This window comes from Thunnus albacares, chromosome 1 (assembly GCF_914725855.1).
Source record: "Thunnus albacares chromosome 1, fThuAlb1.1, whole genome shotgun sequence".
NCBI lineage: Eukaryota > Metazoa > Chordata > Actinopteri > Scombriformes > Scombridae > Thunnus > Thunnus albacares.
The window spans coordinates 39,321,408-39,344,933 of record NC_058106.1 but is presented as its reverse complement, the minus strand read 5'-3'; the positions used below and the strand labels follow the sequence as shown (position 1 = coordinate 39,344,933).

General features: G+C 38.4%; 2 protein-coding genes across 3 annotated transcripts in view; both read left to right on the top strand.

The window, feature by feature from the left end:
- Nucleotides 1–23,526, top strand: part of LOC122986896 (NLR family CARD domain-containing protein 3-like) — a 1,497,050-nt gene that overhangs the window by 822,521 nt on the left and 651,003 nt on the right. The gene's annotated exons all lie outside the window — the stretch shown is intronic.
- On the top strand, nt 6,285–23,182 carry LOC122987352 (annexin A2-like). 2 transcript variants are annotated; one of them, XM_044359188.1, is made up of 13 exons: nt 6,289–6,450; nt 11,735–11,796; nt 12,812–12,905; nt 15,618–15,712; nt 16,264–16,377; nt 17,259–17,349; nt 17,497–17,576; nt 18,307–18,366; nt 18,833–18,926; nt 19,573–19,668; nt 21,412–21,470; nt 21,592–21,714; nt 22,959–23,182. In XM_044359188.1, the coding sequence occupies exons 2-13, from the start codon at nt 11,746–11,748 to the stop codon at nt 23,016–23,018; spliced, it is 1,017 nt and encodes a 338-aa protein (XP_044215123.1). In that variant the 5' UTR covers nt 6,289–6,450; nt 11,735–11,745; the 3' UTR covers nt 23,019–23,182. The 2 variants fall into 2 exon arrangements, with proteins under 2 accessions (XP_044215132.1, XP_044215123.1); XM_044359197.1 differs by lacking the exon at nt 18,307–18,366 and having other exon boundaries at nt 6,285–6,450.

Below are 23,526 nucleotides of genomic sequence, written 5' to 3'. Positions count from 1 at the left end.
CATTGCTTCAGTTATGTAGTTTAACATATTTTCTCATATATACTAAGTCCATGTTATTTTAGTATGGCCCTGTTACACTCTTTTCTGCCAGTAGGTGTCAGTATTCAGCTGTGATTCCTCTGGGATCAGAGTTTAAGGGCACAGATGCTGTTCTGACTTCATGAGGAACAACATGCGGTATTCACTTACTACTGTTTACAACTTCTTCCAGCTGTGTTCCAGCGTAATCTGATCATCAGTTTCATGAAGAATGTAACTTAGAACAGTGGAGTTTCTCTCTTTCACGCCCTTCAGCTCCTCCCTTATTGAGCCATATCAGAATGTTGTAAATTAGTTGTTCTTACTTGATTACAGCTGAGTCATCATTTAGTTAATATATAAACTAACAGTTTTTTCCAGTAAGTAAATTTTACCATTTTGTAATTTATTCTAATGTTTTTTTGCAGCTGTTAGTAGCTCTTTCATTTCCTTTGTGCATTGCATTGTGGGACAATAGTGTCCATCATCAGCACACTGAAAAAAACATTTTTTGACAATGAGTGTTTAGTTTGGATTCGGGACGTGACTATAATGAATCTGAAGAGACTGGATAAGTGAAATGAAGGTTATAAAAAAAAAGGTAAAGAAGGAAGAACAGAGGGAGGGAAGAAAGAAAGAAAGAAATAGGGAAAAAGGAACAAATGAACGAACAAATGAAAGAAGGAAAACAGAAAAAGTAAAGAAAGGAACAAACAACAGATTGATATTTGACCTCCTCACAGAGAACATTCAACAGTCCACATCTGTTTCTCAATAAACTCATTGTCCTCTGTGAACAGTGAACTGAACTGTCTGTAGTTTAAACTCACTGAGGACACGGAGGTTGTGTTATAGCACAGTTTCCGTGGTAACCATGCCAACAGTAGGCTAATTACGTTTACATCAGACCTGAAAACCTCCAATAACATCATACTGAAACAAGAACTGAACTTCTGTCCTGACTCTTATCAGCTCTCACCTCCTTCAACTCTCTGATGATATACATTTTTTGATCATGTTGCCATGGAAACACAGCACAAAGTCCTCACACATTCCTGTGAATAACGCTACTACACTAAACTTCTTCACCTGCAGGAAAACTGTCTTCATCAGACGTCTTCACTCAAACAAACACATCAGTGTCCATAATAAACAGCAGCTGCCTGTTTTACAGTCACATTTCATAAAGTTCAAATGTTTCCTTGTATGGTGACATTATGTCTGCGGTCAAAAGCAGTGTTGGAAGAAGTATTCAAGTCCTTTACTGCAGTAAAAGCACTAATACAGCAGTTTGAGAATACTGTATATAATACAAGTAAAAGTCCTGCATGAAAAAGTCCCACTGCAGTAAAAGTACACAAGTATTATGAGCTTGATGTAGTTAAAGTATTGCAGTAAAAGTACATAAGTATTATGAGATTGATGTAGTTAAAGTATTGCAGTAAAAGTACATAAGTATTATGAGCTTGATGTAGTTAAAGTATTGCAGTAAAAGTACATAAGTATTATGAGCTTGATGTAGTTAAAGTATTGCAGTAAAAGTACATAAGTATTATGAGCTTGATGTAGTTAAAGTATTGCAGTAAAAGTAGTGGTTTGGTCCCTCTGACTGATATATTATTATATATGACATCATTAGATTATTAATAGTGAAGCATCAGTGTTAGAGCAGCATGTTACTGTTGTAGCTGCTGGAGGTGGAGCTAGTTTACACTACTTTATATACAGTTAGCTAGTTTAGTCCAGTGGTTCCCAACCTAGGGGTCGGGCCCCTCCAAAGGGTCAGCAGATAAATCTGAGGGGTGGTGAGATGATTAATGGGAGAGGAAAGAAGAAAAAACAAAGTTCTGATACACAAATCTGTTTTCAGTTTTTGGACTTTTTCTCTAATCTTTGATTTTTGCTGAAATATTGGATCATTTGAACATTTATTGAAATGAAAGCATGTGAGAAGTTTACAGGGAAAAATCACTATTTGGTGGAGCTGTTAACAACTCATAGACATGTGAAATGTGACCCCGACTACACACTGCTTTTTGTAAGATGTTGTAGGGTAAAGGCAGACAGCACAAGCTTTAAACAACAGACCAGCTCTTTCTTCAACACCCCAGGAATGCTGGCCAATAACATATAAGTGAGAGTCCAAAACTCCTCACTGACCATCTAAACAACCTCCTGGAAAAAAGAAAGGATCAGAAAAGGAACCCACATCTCCTGCATGGTCACCAAACCAGACCACTGATCCAAACCACCTGATCCTTCAAGATACAAGAGCCAGCAAGATGGGAAGACCAATTCACACCCCAGTATGAACTGACCATTTGCATAAACAACCCCCACCATCGGTTATCATAACTGACCTCTAAGAGCCAGTCACACACAAAGACGAGCTGGCACCAACTTTAATCCAACTGTGGACTTTGACTTTCAGGACTTGAATGACCAACCCAAGAACTGATCACCGGACAAACCAGCATAAGGCACAAGACATGCTGCACAATATGCCATACAGACATTTACCAGAACACACACACACACACACACTCAAATGGCATGGACCCCTGCCATTTGCAGTCAGATCAAGGAGAACAGTCGACTGTAAAACCCATGAACTTACAAATGTAGTTTTAGATTTTGTCTAAGGACAATTATGTTGTATGTTGATATGTGTGTATATCACAATATGTATTGTTATGTACTTTAGTTAGACTTTTATTCCACTGCCTTTAAGCCAAGAAATGTACCACTAACATAATCATCCATGATAACACACATCTTATTTAGTACCATTCTGCTTGTTTCACTTTAAGAACATTAAAGCTACCATCAAAATTGCAAAATTAGGAGTCTTGCAATTGTTAAATACTTTGATTATTGGAGTAACTATATTCAGGAACTGTACCCACCTGTCCATGGACAGGAGGGGACTGACTCTGCTCCCCCAGAACTCTGCAGCCCCTGGGATTGGCTAGGATGCACCTTCTGGACCGGGAGATGGAAACTTTAAAACAGTGTCTTATCTGAGACTCTAGGCTGTTTTGGGCTGCTTCTTTGGGCTGCTGCTTGCTTTTGTCTTTGTCTTCTTGCTCTCTGCCATGCCGGTTGAAAGGTTACATTTTGCTAGTTTAAAGATGTGACTCAAAGCAACAGGAGGTGAAACCTCAAAAGTCTGGAGTCATGAGTTGAGGGTCAAGCGTAGGAGAGCCTGAGAGCATAACCCAGGAGCTCTCTTCCAGTGGAAACTTTTCAAGTTCGGACCGGCTGACTCACTCATCATCACAAGATCCAGACTCCAGCTCCTCACCCCAACACATCAGACCCCATTCAACACAAGAAGCCACCCCAGCAAACAAGTATTTGTAACTTGCTTGAACCCTGGTGCCTTCATGATTTGTAATTGCAATTAGCAATTCAGAACTAAGCTGTTGTACCGTTGATTTGACTCGCTGCTTCTCAGGTAACAGTCATCTCATCTGTTTATCAGGTCTCTCATACCAACTACACAATAGATAACTCTGCATCATGCATTCAAATCATTTACTAGCCATAGCCTTGTGAACTAGTTTCCCTCTTGTGTCTTGTCTGTAAAACGTTATGTGTTTAGTACTTGTAGCTGTAGTATTAGTAATAAATGTCTATGTAACTAAAGTGGACTTGTTTGTGTTTTCTTGTGCTTGCAGCTCAGTCACTTAACCTTAAAAGACCTTATACCCTCGCAAAATCATAATTACGATTAATAACAATCATAATTAGGGACCGAGCCCAAAAGGCAGGGGACTACTGTAAAACAGTAGTCCTCGTCTAAGGGCGAGGACCCTATTGTTTAATGTGTGTTTGTTTGTTTGTTTGTTTGTTTCTTTCTTTATTATTATGCCACTTAAACCCTAAATTTGACCCCCTAAACATGCTCAAAAACTCACCAAATTTGGCACGCACATCAGGTCTGGTGAAAAATTTGATAAATGTAAAAATTAACCTCAAAAGTGCCAAAATGTGCTCTCTAGCACCACCTATGTAACTAAAACCAAAACTCAATTATTCGTCTCATCAAGACCTACAAATCATACACTGACACCCCTGACCTGAATCCAACAGGAAGTCTGAAATTAGCCTTTCAAAATAAGACTTTGCCCCAATTTTGGCCCCCGAACAAACGCTATCTCTTCCGAGGGTGTTAATGGTATCGGCTTCAAACTTTATAGATGACTTATGACACTGTGCTGAAAAAAAGTTGTTAAAAACTTTGTAATAACTCGAACGGTTTGGATTTGATAAGCCCTGAAAGTTGCAGTCCCACATCACCCTTACAATGTAAAACAATGGGGCGGTATGAACTTTGTGTCAAACAGAGGCTGCTGACGTCTAAACTATAAGTCTGACCACTTTCAAAGAGAGAAAGATTTGGCCAAAATCATGGGATTTATGAGGAGATTTCACAAGAAGTGTACTCTAAAATCCTCCTCTCCAACTGCTCCTGGTGATGTCACTCCCTCAGTGCTGTGAAACATTCTGCAATACACACTCATTATAAAATCACAGGAGGAGCAAGAAAATACTTTAAAACTCACACTCTAATATCTCAAAAACAGTAAAAGATAGAAAACACATGTAAATTCAAGATTTGTAGGTCAAAGTCTGGTGACTCATTTAAAGTTCAAATGAAGTTTGTATCTAAAACTATGTGGAAGCAGTAAATGTTCAAAAAGGTGTGGGTTCACTCACACTCTCCATTCAAATATATGAGTATTTTTCTGTCCAGCTGCAGTTACTTATTGTCTCTACACACCTGACAGTACACATGTCAATCACACTTTCAAAATAAAAGCACACTACACTTATAAGAAATTTCCCTCATTTTTAAAAAGCAAAATGATCTGATCCCGATGGGCCAGAGTGCGACGTCCCGACCAACGCTGCTTGCAGCTTTAATTATAATTGACCTCTCTTGTGTGGCCAACAAGGAGGACTATTTCCCTATTATTATACGTACTCTAATATGAGTTATGTCGCTGAACAAATAATTTCATGTTGGGGAACGAGTGTGTTTTAAGCTTTATTCAAAACTACACTTACAGAATGTCACACAGTGTAATCGGTGTCATTTCATGTCGTATCCTGATTGGTCGGTTTGTAGTTGAGGGTCGTAGCAGCACTCAGTCAGCAGCAGTGGTGAGAATTTGTCAGAGTTTGACCACATTTCTCTCACAAGTGTCAACTTTTATCTCAGAAAGCCCAAAATCGCATCGTGTAAAGACGCCTGAAGGAAGGAGTGTGAAAAAACTGCAGGCAGAAGTAAACGAGCCTCCATCTCTGTAAACCAACACTAGTGTCTAACACTGTGACGTTTGAAAAGGTTTTTGATCCTGTAGAAACAGTTAAATGTTGAAAATATTGTTATCACATGTCATTAAAATAAAGATTCTAATCCACAAACTAACTGTGTTCCTGTGTCCAGGTCTTTAAACCTCATGTTTCATGCTGATGAAGGAGCGACCAGAGCCGCTAAATACGGAGCGATCTGCCTACACAGCCGCTGCCCCGCTGATCTGTTAGCTTGGTGCTAACGTTACATTTATTTTACAGCGTCATGTGTTTGAGATTTGTATGAAATGATACATTTATTTTGATTATAATGACAGAAATGACGAGTTTGATGATAAACATGTAACCAGAAGTTCACAGAGTTCAGCAGATGTGGCTGATATATGTGACAATTCTCACATATTGTTAAATTAAAAATCTGTTTTTTTCCATCTGGGGATCTGATCAAGGTCACTGAGTTTCAGGAATGTACATAAACAAGCCCCACCCACTATTACAATCCCAGTCCAAGCCTCGTGAGAGAGGACAGGTGAGAGGACAGGTGAAAGGACAGGTGAAAGGACAGGTGTGTCACCGCAGGAAGGGTGGGAGAGTCTCAGAGATTAGGGACGCCACCGCCATCACAAAGATCAATGTGGACACCTGGGAGGATGTTATTGACCATATAGAGACATAATGAACTCTCAGGTGTCCAAACAGAGACAATAACAGACTCCCATATGGAAGCATCAGTATTGTTTCTATGGAAACATGTAGTTTATTATCTTTAATTGGTTGTTGGTACACAATTGCAGACTTTACTGGACACCTGCCAGCCAATCAGAGACCAGTATCGTCCTTGGAAATAACAGAGAGTGGGCGCGGCGAGGCGAGGCGAGGCGAGGCGCGCCAATCTGAACCCCAGTGAGGAATTTATGTCCACGAGTAAAAGTCCCATCCAGTGAGTCAGAGCGAGTAGAGGGGAGTGTGTGTGTGTGTGTGAGTCAGAGAGAGTAGAGGGGAGTGTGTGTGGGCGTGTGTGTGTGTGTGTTTGCTAGTATTTAAACACCACACCCTGTCCTGTCCTGGATCATAACGGAGCTGCTGCTGCTCACTACTGCGTCTCTGAAGGTAAGAACACTTGAAAAACACCTCCAGCTGTTTGTTTGTGCAGAGTTTTCACTTTTAATGTGCTGAAAGAACTTAGAGGTGAATGCTTAACCTGTTAAATCTCACAAAACAGAAAGAGTTTCAATGTTTTTGGCAATTTAACTGTCAGAAACCTGTGTCTAACAGGTCTTTCAGTCTCAGTGAATTGGTGAAGAATTGATTAAAAGCTAAAATCTCTGTCAAGAGACTCGTATCAAACGTTGCAGATGTGATAACAGGCTGCTGCTCGCTGGGTGCGGCCGGGCAAAGTCTTCCCCGAAGACCCGCTCAGCTCTCTGCTGCCTGCAATTACCAGAGTATCATGTTCATGTCATTTCACAGAGAGGTGATGGAGAGTTCATGAGACTCTACAGAGACACATTTATACACTGCTTTTCTTTATGTCTTCATCCTGTCAGCTGCTGCTGGTCCTGGAGGTCCATAAAAAGACAGTTAAGACAACAGTAAGATGGCGTTAGAGTCAACAAATCAAATCGATTCACAAACAAACACAACTGGAAAAAATACTCGCCTTGACCAAACACTAACTTGCAAAACATTTATCTTTAAAGTCTTCCCAGAAGTAGAGGCTGTTGTAGCAGCAGATCTGCACATTTTTGGCAACAGATGAAGCATTTACAACTCTAAATGAAAGTTTAGGGTTCAGCTGAAATGAGTGTCGTTCTGCACGCGGCCAAGAGGCAACAAGTCCACCGAGTTAAACGACCACATAGTTCATTGGCACCTGCTGGACCTGCTGGAACGTAATGTTTCCAAAACCGTTACACGTCACTGTTAAACAATAATGATGTTTTATGATGTAATGTTGGGACACGTTCATTGTCACGGCAACAGTAAACACCAAGTTACAGTTTTAAACAAAATGTCCAGATCGCGGTTGAAGTGGGAAGCAAACAGCTAAGTCTCTAATAACCATCCACCCAACCCGCCTCATCCTAATATGGACATTTGTCACCTTATATAGACGTCATCTGATCTGCGTCACTAATGGTCATAATTACTACGGCTGCTGGATCTCATCTCTCACTCAAACGTAACTATAGGTTGTTTTATGACCTATAGTTACATTTTTCTTGGGTGGACCCAAGAGTCAAACACAGGCTGATAACTCACTGATAACATGATTAATTAGTGGTCGTGTCACAGGACAGGATAGAAATGATTTATTTTTATGATCAGAGGTTTAATTAAGGTGGACAGTTTTTAAAAAAGAACCAGAGACATCATATTTTTTCCCCACACATTCTTCTTTGTGTTCTTTCCCAGCTCTGATGAGTCAAAATGTCTCCTGTGAAAGAATCTGACTCATCTGGTATTTATTTAGAAAACAAAATACAGAGTATTTAACAGAAAAACAGGCGACAGATGAAATACAGAGAAGCCTTTCCTGCTGCCTTTTTGTATCTAAAACTATTTTTAATTTGCACAACAAAAACTAACAATAAACATGATGGAAAAGAATCACACGGTTCACGTTATTCATAATGTTCTAAACTGACAGAAAACCACCGACATAAAGGATAAATCAGATGAAGCCAGAAGTTTCATTTTGTTTTCATAGTTTTATATTCTAGCAGTGCTACATGCTAACCGCTACATGCTAATTACTAACTTGTGCATTGAAATGACATAATTAGAGCCTTGCTTCTCTCTGTGTCTGATACATTATATGGCCAAAAGTATGTGGACACCCCTGTCAACATACTTTAGTTTACTTTTAGTCTGGTTCTGTTTTTCCTGGTTTGAGCCTCTTAGTTCTAATGAGGAGAAATCTTTAAATGTTTTAGTCACCAGTAATCTTACAGCTTTGCATCAATAGTTTGTTTTTGTCTTTTTCCTGTTTCAACATGACAATAGTTGTGTTTCCATCCCACACTTTTTTATATGAGCTTTCAATTTGTGCATAAAAACAGTGAAAACACTGTAAATTAAAAAAAAAGTTGAAATATTGCAAAAAAAAAGTTTCAACACTTGGATGAGGTGGAAATGTTGACATCTGGATGAAAGCAAAATGGAAACAGATTTAGAGAAAAAATGATGTCTTATGGGAAACATTTGACTTAAACGTCCCTGAAGCTTCTGCCCCGCTGGAGAGACCCAACATGGTGGCAGATGTTTTTCACTGTCAGCTCTCTTCTTGGTCTCTGGGCAGCGTTCAGTATGTGTCTGTATAACTGACACAGAGCTGCTATCAAAACGCTTCCAACAGCAAGAAGCTGTGATGTCGGCTGTTTGTCCATCACGCTCTCCATCACCAGGATGTGTGACATGTTTCCATCACTTCATCTCTGGCTGTCTTCTTCTGTTTGTGCTTTACTGCACTCGACAGGAGAATCAACACTAACTCTTTACTGTGATGAGCCCAACTGTTAATATTCACTAAACAGAAGTGGATGGAAACAAACATTAATTCATATTTTCTTTTATTGATTTTCAGAAATTTCAGTTAAAATTTGAACTACATTTTGATGGAAACCAGACTTATGTGTGTGCACAAAGCAGCTCCATAAAGAAATGTTTTTCCCAGTTTGGTGTGAAAGAACACCTTTGGGATGAACTGAAACACCGACTGTGAGTCAGACTTTATCACCAACATCAGTGTTGATGCTCTTGTGTCTAAATGGGAACAAAACCCTGCAGCCTGGTTCCAACATCTGCTGGAAAGACAGAAGAGTGGAGGCTGTTACAAAATTACATTTTACATATCACGTCTATTCAGCTGTCCACATACTTTTGGCCATTTAGAAATAAGTGTTGACATATCTGAAATGTGTCTGGAGACAGAAATGGTGCCATTCCCCTTTAAATCCCAACAAACAGCAGACAGTTCGGACCGACACTCAGCTTCAGGGCTGTTTGTGCCAGCTGTTGCTAGGAGACGCTGACCCTCACACGCTTCCTGTTAATGTTTTGCAAGCAGGTCAAAAGTCGAGAGGGCTTTCCAGTTAATTTCTGATGTGTTGCATAATAGCCTCTGCGTTCCTTCATAACTGTTACATTATGATCCGTTTTCCTTATCTGAACGCCGGCCACTCCTGCAGACGCACCCTGGTACGTCCCGGTCAATAAATCAAACACACCTGAATGAACTATGAAGTGTTTACATCCTGTAGCTCTCTGAATCTGGATCCTGCAGCTATAAATGCTCACAGACTATTGTTTGCTCGCCCATTTTTAGAAAATCTGAAGAGGAAATTAAATGTTTCCACTCTGAAGAGGAGAGGAAGTCAAATCTGTAGTTTGTTTGTTCTGACAGTCACTGATCTAACATAAAAAACCTGAGTGGAAATGCATATAAAAAATCCTAAAAAGAAGGAAATATTGCAGAAAACGTTTAATGTTGGAAGCAGAAGTGGAAAACTTTAAATATCAAACAACAGAATATCTGAGGAAAACTGATGGAAACATTTTTCTAAAAAGCCTTGACGTCATGTTTCGTGCTTCATCTTCTTCTACTGTTCACTAAATGTTCATGTCCTGCTGCCACTCATGGTTACAGACCTCCACTCTGCAAGAAAGACAAAAAATGAAGAAGAAAAATTTAAGGAGGGTCAGTAGTGTATAAAACCACGTTGTGCCTGATTTGTCACTACAGCTGATGAAAACACACACACAGGGTCTGAGTCAACAAAATCATTCATTAAACACATAGATATACCTTACGGTTAGGGTTAGGGGTTAGGGTTAGGGTTAGTGGGTTAGGGTTGGGGTTAGGGTTAGGGGGATGGGGGTTAGGAGGTTAGGGTTAGGGGTTAGGGTTAGGGGGTTAGGCATTAGGGGTTAGGGGGTTAGGGTTAGGGGGATGGGGGTTAGGAGGTTAGGGGTTAGGGTTAGAGGGTTAGGATTAGGGGGTTAGGGTTAGAGTTAGGGTTAGGGGGATGGGGGTTAGGGTTAGGGGGTTAGGGTTAGAGGTTAGGGTTAGGGGGTTAGGGTTAGGGGGATGGGGGTTAGGGTTAGAGGTTAGGATTAGGGGGTTAGGGTTAGGGTTAGGGTTAGAGGGTTAGGGTTAGAGGTTAGGATTAGGGTTAGGGTTAGAGGTTAGGGTAAGGGGTTGGGGGTTAGGGTTAGGGGTTAGGGGTCAGGGTTAGGGTTAGAGGGTTAGGGTTAGGGTTAGGGGGATGGGGGTTAGGGTTAGAGGTTAGGGTTAGGGGGTTAGGGTTAGAGGGTTAGGGGTCAGGGTTAGGATTAGGGTTAGGGTTAGAGGGTTAGGGTTAGGGGGATGGGGGTTAGGGTTAGAGGTTAGGGTTAGGGGTTGGGGGTTAGGGTTAGGGGTCAGGGTTAGGGTTAGAGGGTTAGGGGGTTAGGGTTAGGGGGCTAGGGTTAGAGGGTTAGGGGGTTAGGGGGTTAGGGTTAGGGGTTGGGGGTTAGGGTTAGAGGTTTAGGGTTAGGGTTAGGGTTAGAGGTTTAGGGTTAGGGGGTTAGGGTTAACCTTAAGAGTCAAACGTTCTGAAGTATTGTTGAATGTTGCAGATCCACTAATGGTGTTCAGTGGAAATCACATTTTTTTTCAACAAAATTTCAGAAATTTGCTTAAAAGAAAGAAAAAGGTGCCTTTACATTAAAGGACAGGTTCACATTTTTTTAAAGCCAGTCTTAAAACAAAGCTCACACACCCATATTTGCAGTCGGTTGCTGTAACTTTTCCTCCTGACTACACTGACTGTAAAGAGATCCCGTCTCAACACAGCTGGAAGTAAAGTGATACAGCGGTGTCCTCGTTCTGTGTAAAAATTCATGTCAAAGTTCAGCTGATGGTAAAATGAAGCTTCAGAAGTCTGAGTCAAATCAAGTATGTTTTCTAAAGTTACAGCTTCTTATTGTTGTTGTACTGAACGCTGTCTCGTCTCACTAAAAACACCTTTTAACTGTAACTTTGGAGGATCATCACTTGCATTTAGAGTCAGAAGTAGGTTTGCACATACGAGGAATTTGTCTTGGTGTTATGGTTCATTACATATATACATTAATGTGACTGCATTATATTATATAAAATGCTCTGTGAATGTATATAAACTAATTTGTGGCCTTAAACCTGCACAACTGTTCACTACTGCTTGTTTATACTGTATGTACACCACGTGTGATAGTATGAGTATATGTTGTGCACGTTGACTGGAGATCATCAAGTCAGGTTTGTTAATGTGATAAATTTGTCATGTTTGTCAGGTTTAAAGCGTGTTACACGTGTTCCCTCCCCCGGTGTCATGTCTGGTCATATGACATTGTCTCTCTGGTCTCTCTGCAGGTTAACTCATCATGGCGCTGGTGTCTGAGTTTCTGGGCCAACTGACGCTGTCGTACGGAGGGGTGAGTCGTCTGATGACTTCACACACACACACTTTCATCAATATAATTATTTCAGCATTAAATCTGTCCATGTGACCCACCTCAAACTTCTTTATTCTTTATTTGGATCCTGTTAGCTTCCACAAAGTGTTTGGAATCCACACGACAACAATAATAACAACAACAGTGATAAAACCAACGATAAAACAAGAAAAAGCAAAACAAGGCAAATATAAAGATCAGAAAATAAGTGGCATAACTCCACGTACAAAAAGGTTGACAATAAATACAAAAACTAAACTGTCAATTAAATAGCTATACTATATATTACTATACTATATATTACTATACTACTGTAAAACCAGTATAAAACCAGTATGTACTACTATAAAAGCATTATATACACAATATAAATCCAGTGTATACTACTATAAAACCAGTATATACCAGTTTACCAGCACAGCTCTGCCTCTAATCTTTAGGTTTTATGACTGTAACTGAGAGGATCCACCCTGTGGAGGCTCTGCAGGTTTATCTGCTGTCATAAAGCACATAAAGGTTTAAAGGTTGGTTCAGAGTTCATCTGAACAACCAGAAACCTGATAAAACTTAATGGAGCAAATGAAATCTCGGCTTGACAAAGGAGGAGTAGTTGGTGCTTTCGACACAGTCAATCATTATGTTTTAATATAGAAATCTCTCTAAATGATGATGATGTGTCCACCCACCTGTGTTTAATGTTTAGTGGAAACACTGAAAACATCTTTAAAAGTGTTTCCTGTCTGAGGTGTAACAGCAACTGTGTGGATAAAACTGAAGAGCTGAAAACATCAGATTTGTGTGGAGCGATGATGAGGAGACCGTAACCTTCCCCCTGAAAAAGAAAATCCAAGAACACATCAGACATCACAACAGAGCAGGATCTCTGAATCTTAATCACGGTGTTTTCGGGTCTTGTACGTGTTTTGTCTCCTCATGTTGTTTCTGAACAGCAGCAGACTGTGAGGTCACATGTCTCCCTCTCTGTCCTCTGTAGGAGGTTGAACCCAAATTCCCCACCGTGGTGCCGGTACGAGACTTCGACCCGGAGAAAGACGCTGCCCGGATCGAGACGGCCATCAAAACTAAAGGTGAGAGAGTCCAATAACCCCCCCCACAGACTCTCTGGAAGTTTCCACACAGATCTCAGACTTATGTAACTGTGATCTGACTGTTCCATCACCAGATCGTTTACTGGATGTCAGCAGCAAACGAAGGTTTACATGAAGTCAGAGAGTTTAAATATAAAGATAGTGACAAACATTCAATTTAATTTTTCAGTTTATGTCAACAAAAATGAGACTTCAACACTGGAGAATATTTTTATCAATGTTTAATTTGGGTAAATTTACTGTTTTTTTCCCTTCATGTATTAATAGATCAGGATAGTGTGAGCTGAGTCAGCTTCCACATTCAGTGCTAAACCAACACAGGTCCTGAATCACACAGCTGAGTCCAGATGCAGAAGCTCCAACAAAAAAACTCAGAGTCATCTGGCTGAAAACCTGCTGAATGTTGAGGTTTTAAAACAATGAAATGTGACGTCATCAAGCCACTTTGTCGGCAAATATGTGCAAACACACTTTCCTGGTGGATAACTTTGAAACATGATCGGCTTGAAGTCCCACTCACACCAGGATTTAAATCGATCAGTGTATTTGTTCGTAGAGGTGAGTTCAGCTGGTGAACTCACGACTTCACCCCTTTTACCATTAACAAGCTGTCCTGACGATGCTGACCTTTGAAAAAATGTAAAAAGCCTTCTGATGATGTCACCGATGATGTCACTTGAGTCAGTGTCGGTCGGGGCTGAAGACTACAAGTTAGAAAAGTAAAAAAATCTGAGGTTAGCAGACCTCTGTAGCTCCTAATCTCTGCTGGAGGCTAACAGCTACTAGCATAACACACCACAATCTCCAGGTGCACTGTGGGTAATATAGGCGCCAGGTTTTGACAAGGAAGAAGTATGTGTGGAATAAATAAGACAATATCTCTGGTTTTGCTGCATAAATATTCATGATTTTTTGAAATATTGCCCAGCAATGTTATCAGAGTGCAATAATTAATCTGTAGACTGTTTTAAGCTCTACGATTGGATGTTTCTTATAGAAATGTACCTTGTGAGTTGTAGTTTCTTCTTCAGTTTTTATATCAACTTTTGCCAAGACCTGAGAGCTCCAAGAGCTCCAGCTGTTTGTCTTTGACTCTTGTTTCTATGTGAGGTGTTTTGGAAGCAGACGGCTGCAGTGTTTCTCTCAGCAGATCTCAGTTTTCATTCAGGACAACGGGCCAAAAGTCTGATTTCATCCTGTTAGATATCCGATTACCAGCTGGCCTCTGTCCCTGTATGAGCTGTTCAAACCATAACATCATGTTTTAATCTGAATAGAAACTGACTAAAGCTGGAGGAATTTTATCTCCAGATGCCACACAAACCCACTGCAGATGAGTGGCCTGGGAATCAAACCTATAAGCTGGTTGGTTGAGTTCAGACTCGGCTGTGTTTATGTTTGTGTTTGGAGCACAGAGCTGCAGGATTTTCCAGCTGCTCTCACTTGGCTTCCTGTGTGTGAGCTGCAGTAAAAAGCAGGACGTCCCTCTGCAGAGTGAAGATTTTCCTCCGTTGTGTTTTTCAAGAGCTGACGCAAAGAAACAGAGACTATCAGAGGCTGCTGATAGTCAGAGGATCATTTCAGAAGCTCAGAGTTTAACATGCAGAGGTTAAAGAATGAAAAACATATAGAAACGTTGAAGGACTTCACCGGTTTACAATATTTCTCATCTGAATGTAAACAGCTGGGAGTAGCTCAGTTATATGGAGGTACTGGGAGAGTCAGGAGCTAAAAAATCTGCCAGTAACTAACGAGATCAAAGCTGCTCAGTAGAGTTTTCTTCTAAACAAACAAAACTTTCTCTACATTCAGTGTTTCGCACTTATTACAAGGTAGTAGTCTTCTTCTCTGCCTTTGTTGGCAGTGGAACAATGTGAAAGCTTTGGCAGTAAAGAGTATTAGACAAACTAAACAGGAACCCACTCATAAAAAAACGGATCCACAACAATACTAGAGGTCAGAAACTCCACAGGGAACCTTTAACGGATTCAGGCTCGAGGTTTTCTAACAGCGCAGGTCTCCATTTATAAGTTGACCCTGATTATAAGACGACCCACCCTTTTCCAACAACTGTTTTTGGAAAAATACTTTTTGAATATAACTGTCCTGTGAGGCTCTTGGAGCATTTATGTGACTGTCTGTTTGTCTGTTTGAGCTCCTCATCCTCTGTGACGGTGGTATTTGGCAGCTTGACATATTCGTTTCTGCAGTACAGATGTTGGGAGTCGCTTTGGACTTGTTTACACTTGTCATGAATTTATTTCCTCCATGGCATGGTTTAAAAAAAACAATCTCTGCCAAACAAGCTGTCACTACTCTGACCCCTAGAGGGCGCTGTCACTGAGATGTTTGCTGAAGTGACTGATTCAGTTGTTTTTCTTGGGAGGAAAGTCTCAAAAACTGCAGTTTTTAAATCAACAAACAATAAAATCCTCCACTAAAACCAGACTAATGTAGTAAATTTAGTGCCTACAGATCTTTAAAGTGTAAAACACAGTATCATTTATGACAGACTATGACTGCCCCCTATGGGTTAAAAGTTTCAGCCCCCAACAGCGGAGTTTGCAAAAGGTGTTACCAAGTCAGAATATTTTTTATCTCTTCCCAAATAAACCCCAGTGGCTTCATAATGAGTTAAAAAAAGCTTTTAAAGTTGAACTTAAAAACAAATATTGAATATTAAACCTGCAGGTGTGGATGAGCAGACGATCATCGACATCTTGACCAGACGCAGCTATGAACAGCGGAGAGAGATCGCCTTCATTTATGAACGGCTCGCCAAGAAGGTTAGAGATGTTTCTCTTTTTGTACAAATAAAAATATACATAATATATGTTCCAGTGTTCTGCACTGGTGATCAGCTGTGACATTTTAATTCAAAATGGTCAGTCAATTTACATTATTATGAAACATTATAATAAAATATGTTTATTCCTATAAAACATAGCCATAACTCTACTCGTACCTTGTGCTTTAATGCTAAATTATTGTTTCTAAGGCAGTGACAGATATTTTAGTCGATATATTCTACTGACTTTGGTTCTTTATTGAAATATTTCAACAACTATTGGATGGACTGCTGTGAAATTTGGTTCAGACGTTCATGTTCCCCTCAGAGGATGAACTGTAATAACCTTGCACCATCATCTGATCCACATTTATTTTTGTCCAACAATTTGGTTTATGACCTAATACTTAGTGCTAATTAGTTAGCATGCTAACACGCTTAACCAACACGATGAACATGGTAAACGTTATACCTGCTCATAAAGCTGTTAGTAGTGCTGTAGACTCTTACTCTCGTTAAATTTCATATTTAAATCTTTTTTTTTTTTAGGATCTGATCGCGGCCCTGAAGGGGGCGCTGTCCGGCTCTCTGGAGTCGCTGATGCTGGGTCTGATGAAGAGCACCGCTCAGTACGATGCCTCCGAGCTCAAAGCCTCCATGAAGGTCAGAGTCACTTCGATAAATCTGTTTCCTCACAGAATAAGTGATGTCTGTCTTTACCAGGACTGTAGAGGGCGCTCTTTATCAACAACAATGACAGGCGAGTTTAGTATCTCGTATATAACCTTTGGTGAACTATTCTACAGAATAAAAAACAAAACATAACTCTCCAACAGTGTTTACTGACCAGAAACTGATCCTCCAACCATCACTTTAAACCAATCTCAACTCCTCAACAGACTTCCATAAAATTCACTGTTGATATTAACCGTCTCCAGACGATGATAAATAATGTTTCTGGTGACCCCCATGACCCGAGAAATATCAAAGTCAAATAATACAAAGTGAATGAACAAATTAAATTACAGATCACATTCATGCTCTCCAGAGGATGAACCGTTCCTCTAGCGCCTCCCTCAGGACAGACTTTACACTGGTCTGTAAGTCTGGTTTGTCGAAATGTTTGTGCTTTTTTATTGTAAAATACTGTAGTCATTATTATTATTATTATTATTGTTATTGGCATTTTCTGATAATCAATTCAGTTTCAGGTCCTGGTAAATCACATGCTGCCTCACTGTTCTGGTTTACGGGGACATTTGAATAGAATAGAAGCATCATTAATGTTATTAGCAACAGCTGTGCTTCATGCTATCAGACGTCTAAATGTCTGCTTAGAAAAAGCCAAAGTGATGAGAGAAGAGAAGACTTTTAATTGAACAGACGACAATAAAGTAGACCGAGCTGAAATCTGAGAATTGAGGTGGCTTCCCTACTCTGTGGTTCTATAATATCTTTGACCTATAAAACTGCCTGTTATTTAATATAAAGTAGTGTTCTGGGTAAAATAAGGAGTCTTACCCAGTGCTTGTTTCTCCGTCCAGGGACTGGGAACAGACGAGGAAACCCTCATTGAGATCGTCTGCTCCAGAAACAACGAAGAGCTGTTGGAGATCAAGAAGGTCTACAGAGAGAGTAAGTGTGGAAATCTTGTTCCAACAATATTCAGTAAATCTGACACAACAAAAATTAATTATGGAAAAGAAATATGAAAACGTAATAACATGTTAAAGCCTTTAGTAGCAAAGTACGAAACATCATCTGTGTTTTTTCTCTCTGCAGCGTTTAAGAAGGAGTTGGAGAAAGACATCGCAGGAGACACGTCAGGAGACTTCGCTAAACTGCTGCTGGCTCTGGTTCAGGTACGTCCACAGATCAATAACACATGCTTCCATTTATCTTATATTTATATTATCATTAGGGCTGCAACGATTAGTCAATTTATCAATTAGTTGCCAACTGTTTAATTAACCACCAACTATTTTAATGGATTAATCGGTTTGAGTTGAGTTTAATGAGTTGTTGCAGCTCTATGTTTTATTTATTTTATCTTATTTATCTTCATTTAACTTTACAACACAATATATAAGAGAATTCTGAGATCTTTTTGTTTGTTACTGAAAGAATATAAAACAAAGATCAGCATAAAATAGCCAAACTGACAACAGGCAAAGACTAAATCTACGATAAATCAATGATACAGTTTTATTCATTTTGGTGAAAACGTTCGTATTTAGTGACACCTTGTTGCAGATCCAGTTTCTGTGATGAGAGTGTCTTTATCTGAGTCGACAGATATAAAAAAAAAAAGTTATATGAACATTGTGTTACTTCATGGGTTTTAATAAAATTTTGATCATTTAAACTAATTTCATAATTTTAGAAATTTCAAAGCTGAATTTTGTCTCAAACTCTTTTAATGTTTCAGGTTGTAAGATGAATGTTTTTAGGTTGAGTTCCTTTCACAACATTTACATTGAATTTCTTAACAATACGACTTTATTGTTTGAACTGAAGTTCATTTTGTTTCCTTCGGTAGATTAAACATCCAGTTACATTTTTACACTGACACGAATCTCGTTTCATCTACAGACGAAGAGAGATGAACCCTCGAATGTGGTCGACTATCAGATGATTGACGATGACGCCAGAGTGAGTCAAACCATCCTGACGTTAACAGACTTGTAGAGACGTGTGATGTCTAAAAAGCTAAAGTTGTGTTTGTGCTGATCTCCTGAATGTGAAGCTAACAGAGAGTGAACACAATCAGTCAGTGGATCGTATTTAACCTCATTAACTCCGCTCGGACGCCAGTGTTCACTACTTGGCCCATTTTTCAGTTTTTACTGACTTCAGACCTTCTGTTCTTTTTTCTGTGCCACCTCAAGTGTTTCTGACACTTTCACAAGAAACTTTGTCAGGTTTCCTTTCTGGAAAGACTTTATTCATGCAGATAGTCACTGTGGTTCAAGAGCTGCAGACATTTTCATTTTTACTCCAAAATATGGCTGAAGTGGAAGAGGTTAATCAGGAATCTACTGATCAATAAATCACTTAGGAATCAATAAATGTTGTACATGGTGTGACAATGAATTTTATGTTCTTGTGAACCTCTCAGTCTCTGTATGAAGCTGGCGTGAAGAGGAAGGGAACCGACGTGGCGACCTGGATCGCCATCATGGCGCAGAGGAGCGTCCCCCACCTGCAGAAAGGTGAGCGACACCCACAACACTGCACACACGCATGACTGACATCACACACTCACTTTTTATTTTATTGTAACTTTATTTTTTATGCTAGCATTACCTTTAATTATTTTGTTGTAACTTTATTTTATGCTAATGCTACCTTTAAATGTTTTATGCTAACTTTGCTGTTTCTTTATGCTAACGTAACTTTGTTGATTTTTATGCTAATGTTACTTTGTTGTTTTTTTTATGCTAACGTTACTTTTTTATTTTTTTATGCTAACGTTACTTGTGTAAAGGGGGCTTGTGAGCTGCTGGTTGATGTTTTGAGATCTTCACAGTCAACTTCTCACTATCTGTAGAGCTAACTGTAGTCTGTGCTTATGTTGTCACTGCTACTGGCTGAAATATGTGTCATGTTAGCGAGCCAGAGCTAACAGATGATAGCAAAGATGGCGTGAGGTTACAAAAGGTTTTGGATACAGGATTAGTGTCAGAATTCACCTCTAAACAGTCATTTTACAGGTTTACAATAAGTTGATTTCTAAATACTGAAAATGTCCATAAATATCTGGACATTGTGGCAACATGTTTTCTGCTCCCTGCATCCATGAATGAAATAACGTGTCTTGGCTAAATGTTGACGTGTTTTGTCTGTTTTATGTGTCAGTGTTTGAGAGGTATAAGAGCTACAGTCCATACGACATGAAGGAGAGCATCAGGAAGGAGGTGAAGGGAGATCTGGAGAAGTCCTTCCTCACTTTGGGTACGTTTAACAAAAAACACATCAGTACCAGGCAGGAAAAAAGTACTACTACTACTAACTAAGTACATTTACTCAAGTACTGTAGTTAAGTACAATGTTGAGGTACTTGTACTTTACTTGAGTATTTCCATGTGATGCTACTTTCTACGTTTCAGAGGGAAATATTGTACTTTCTACTCCACTACATTTATTTGACAGCTTTAGTTACTTTTCAGATGAAGATTTGACACAATGGATAATATAACAAGCTTTTAAAATACAACACATTGTTAAAGATGAAACCAGTGGTTTCCAAACTTTTTGTCTTTTGACGTCTTACAAAAAGCAGTGTGTAGTCGGGGTCACATTTCACATGTCTATGAGTTGTTAACAGCTCCACCAAATAGTGATTTTTCCCTCTAAACTTCTCACATGCTTTCATTTCAATAAATGTTCAAATGATCCAATATTTCAGCAAAAATCAAAGATTAGAGAAAAAGTCCAAAAACTGAAAACAGATTTGTGTATCAGAACTTTGTTTTTTCTTCTTTCCTCTCCCATTAATCATCTCACCACCCCTCAGATTTATCTGCTGACCCTTTGGAGGGGCCCGACCCCTAGGTTGGGAACCACTGGACTAAACTAGCTAACTGTATATAAAGTAGTGTAAACTAGCTCCACCTCCAGCAGCTACAACAGTAACATGCTGCTCTAACACTGATGCTTCACTATTAATAATCTAATGATGTCATATATAATAATATATCAGTCAGAGGGACCAAACCACTACTTTTACTGCAATACTTTAACTACATCAAGCTCATAATACTTATGTACTTTTACTGCAATACTTTAACTACATCAAGCTCATAATACTTATGTACTTTTACTGCAATACTTTAACTACATCAAGCTCATAATACTTATGTACTTTTACTGCAATACTTTAACTACATCAAGCTCATAATACTTATGTACTTTTACTGCAATACTTTAACTACATCAAGCTCATAATACTTATGTACTTTTACTGCAATACTTTAACTACATCAAGCTCATAATACTTATGTACTTTTACTGCAATACTTTAACTACATCAAGCTCATAATACTTATGTACTTTTACTGCAATATTTTAACTACATCAAGCTCATAATACTTATGTACTTTTACTGCAATACTTTAACTACATCAAGCTCATAATACTTATGTACTTTTACTGCAATACTTTAACTACATCAAGCTCATAATACTTATGTACTTTTACTGCAATACTTTAACTACATCAAGCTCATAATACTTATGTACTTTTACTGCAATACTTTAACTACATCAAGCTCATAATACTTATGTACTTTTACTGCAATACTTTAACTACATCAAGCTCATAATACTTATGTACTTTTACTGCAATACTTTAACTACATCAAGCTCATAATACTTATGTACTTTTACTGCAATACTTTAACTACATCAAGCTCATAATACTTATGTACTTTTACTGCAATATTTTAACTACATCAAGCTCATAATACTTATGTACTTTTACTGCAATAAAGGATCTGAATACTTCTTCCACCACTGCAGGCAGAGTTTTTAAGAGTTTTTTTTAATAGACGTGATTTAACGCATTATAAAGTCGTTATTGTTGCTTTTATAACTATATAGGACACAGTGATGGCATCAGAAGTGTATTAAACGTCTGTCCTCTTCTTCTTCTTCTTCTTCTTCTTCTTCTTCTTCTTCTTCTTCTTCTTCTTCACAGTGGAGTGCTTTGAAAACAGGCAGCTGTACTTCGCCAACAGACTCAGTGACGCCATGAAGGTAAAACTGTCACACTGAAAATTCAAGCTGCAGACTTGTCAGTCAGTCGTTCCGTCTGCTCTGTCTGTGTTCGGTCGTTTGTCGTCCTCCGTGTTCAAGTGTTATGTTTGTTTTTATTCAGAGTAAAGGTGCGAAGGAGAAGGTGGTGACCAGGATCATGGTGTCTCGCTGTGAAGTCGACCTGATGAAGATCAGAACACAGTTCAAGAAGCAGCACAGAAGATCGCTGTACCAGACCATCGCTGTGAGTCCATCAGTCTGTGTGTGTGTGTGTGTGTGTGTGTGTGTGTGTGTGATAGACCACTGTAACGTCCCACTCAGGCAATGACCAGTGAACACACCACAGTAGAGATACACTGGAGAAATAAATTAATTTCAGTTTAATTTTTATTTTTTGAATTTGTAACTGACAGCAGAAACTTTCACTGAGTCTGATCTGATAAGAATCTTATAATCTGAAAATAAAATAATCAAATCATGTCATTTAATTATCTGCCTCAGTGAATCTGACCTAAGAAATATATTCAATAAAATACATTTATATTTTACAATTTAATTACTGTAACTGAGCCTGACCAGAATTACAATTAAAGTGAAAAAACAAAATGTTCCATTAAATTTGTTTAATAATTTATGACTAAAAAAAAAAAATCTCCTGTTATTGAATCAGCGAAGTCAGTGACTTAAAAAATGTATTAAACAAAACAAATTATAGTTATAAATACACAGTCACGTAATTTTAGTAACTTAAGACAAAAAATAAAATAAAATCTCGGATTATTTAATCAGCTGTGAATCTCATCAGTAACTCTGATCTGAAATATGTTAAATAAAACATAAATACATATAAATATAATAAATATTTAACTAATTATCTAGTTTAACTGAATAACGATTGAAGTGAAAAAAATACATTTTATAAATTAAGTAGATTTTTTAAAAATATTTTAAAATAAAAATAAAATATATACAGACATAGTTAAATATAACAACTTCTATTCTCGTTAATAATTATAAATAATAATACATTTTATTTGTGCTGCAGTTTTCGTTCACAGTGAATTTCGAAGTGCTGCAGCGTAAAACATAAAACATAAATAAAATATTCACTAACGAGTTAAAATGAAAAAGCCTTCATGAATAACACGTTTATTATAGGTGTTTGTATATTATTCTCATGCTTACATGTAAATACAGTATTACAACATATAAACAGCATATATACAAACTTATATACATACTTTTTTTTGTTTTTTATTTCTATTCTTATTTTTTTTTACTTCTTATTTATTTATATATTTGACTTTTTACTGTATTTATTTCTCTGTGCTGCTGCAGTTTTTGCCCTGTGGATGAATAAAAAAGTTAATAAAGTTTTAGAGAAGTTACTGGAGCTCAAACTGGACAATGACATCGGGCTTATATGGATATAATAATCATGGAATTATTATAATTAATATTAATGCTGGTTGTCTTTGTGTCACTCAGGAGCACACTAAAGGAGACTACCAGAAGGCTCTGCTCAGTCTGTGTGGAGGAGACGACTGAGACCTCCTCTCCGTCTGGACTCAGTTTCCCAGGAGGCCGCTGGGTTTGAAAAGTCAGCTGACTGCAGATCTTCTTACAGTATTGGAGCCTTTTTTTTTGTTTCATATAGAGCAGATTGAGCCACTTCCATCTTCTGTTTCTGAAATAAAAACTTCTCACTTGTGTGTCTGAGTGCTGTTTGATGGAGCGACCAGCAGAGAGCAGCAGAGACACACTGAGGTTCTTCCTGCTGAAACAGCCTTTATTATTATTATTATTTATCATAAACAACTCTGTTAAATCTGATGTCTGCTGGACTCAAGTCTGATTTTTTAAGAATGAGATGCAAAATGAGAAAAACATAATATTCAGAGTGAAATTCTTGTGTAAAAAGGTAAAGTTTAATTAGCTTTAATGTCTCCATAATAGAATAGAATAGAATTTATGCTTAATGTGTAACACAGAGTAAAACTAGCTTTATGTAATCAATAACTTTTACTGTTTTTCAGCTGCTTCAAGTCAAATTTAA

Coding starts and splice junctions, on each gene's coding strand:
- LOC122987352 (XM_044359188.1), top strand. CDS start 11,746: ATGGCGCTGGTGTCTGAGTTTCTGGGCCAACTGACGCTGTCGTACGGA. Junction 18,927..19,572: donor CGTCCCCCACCTGCAGAAAG/GTGAGCGACACC, acceptor TTTATGTGTCAG/TGTTTGAGAGGTATAAGAGC. Junction 21,471..21,591: donor GACTCAGTGACGCCATGAAG/GTAAAACTGTCA, acceptor GTTTTTATTCAG/AGTAAAGGTGCGAAGGAGAA.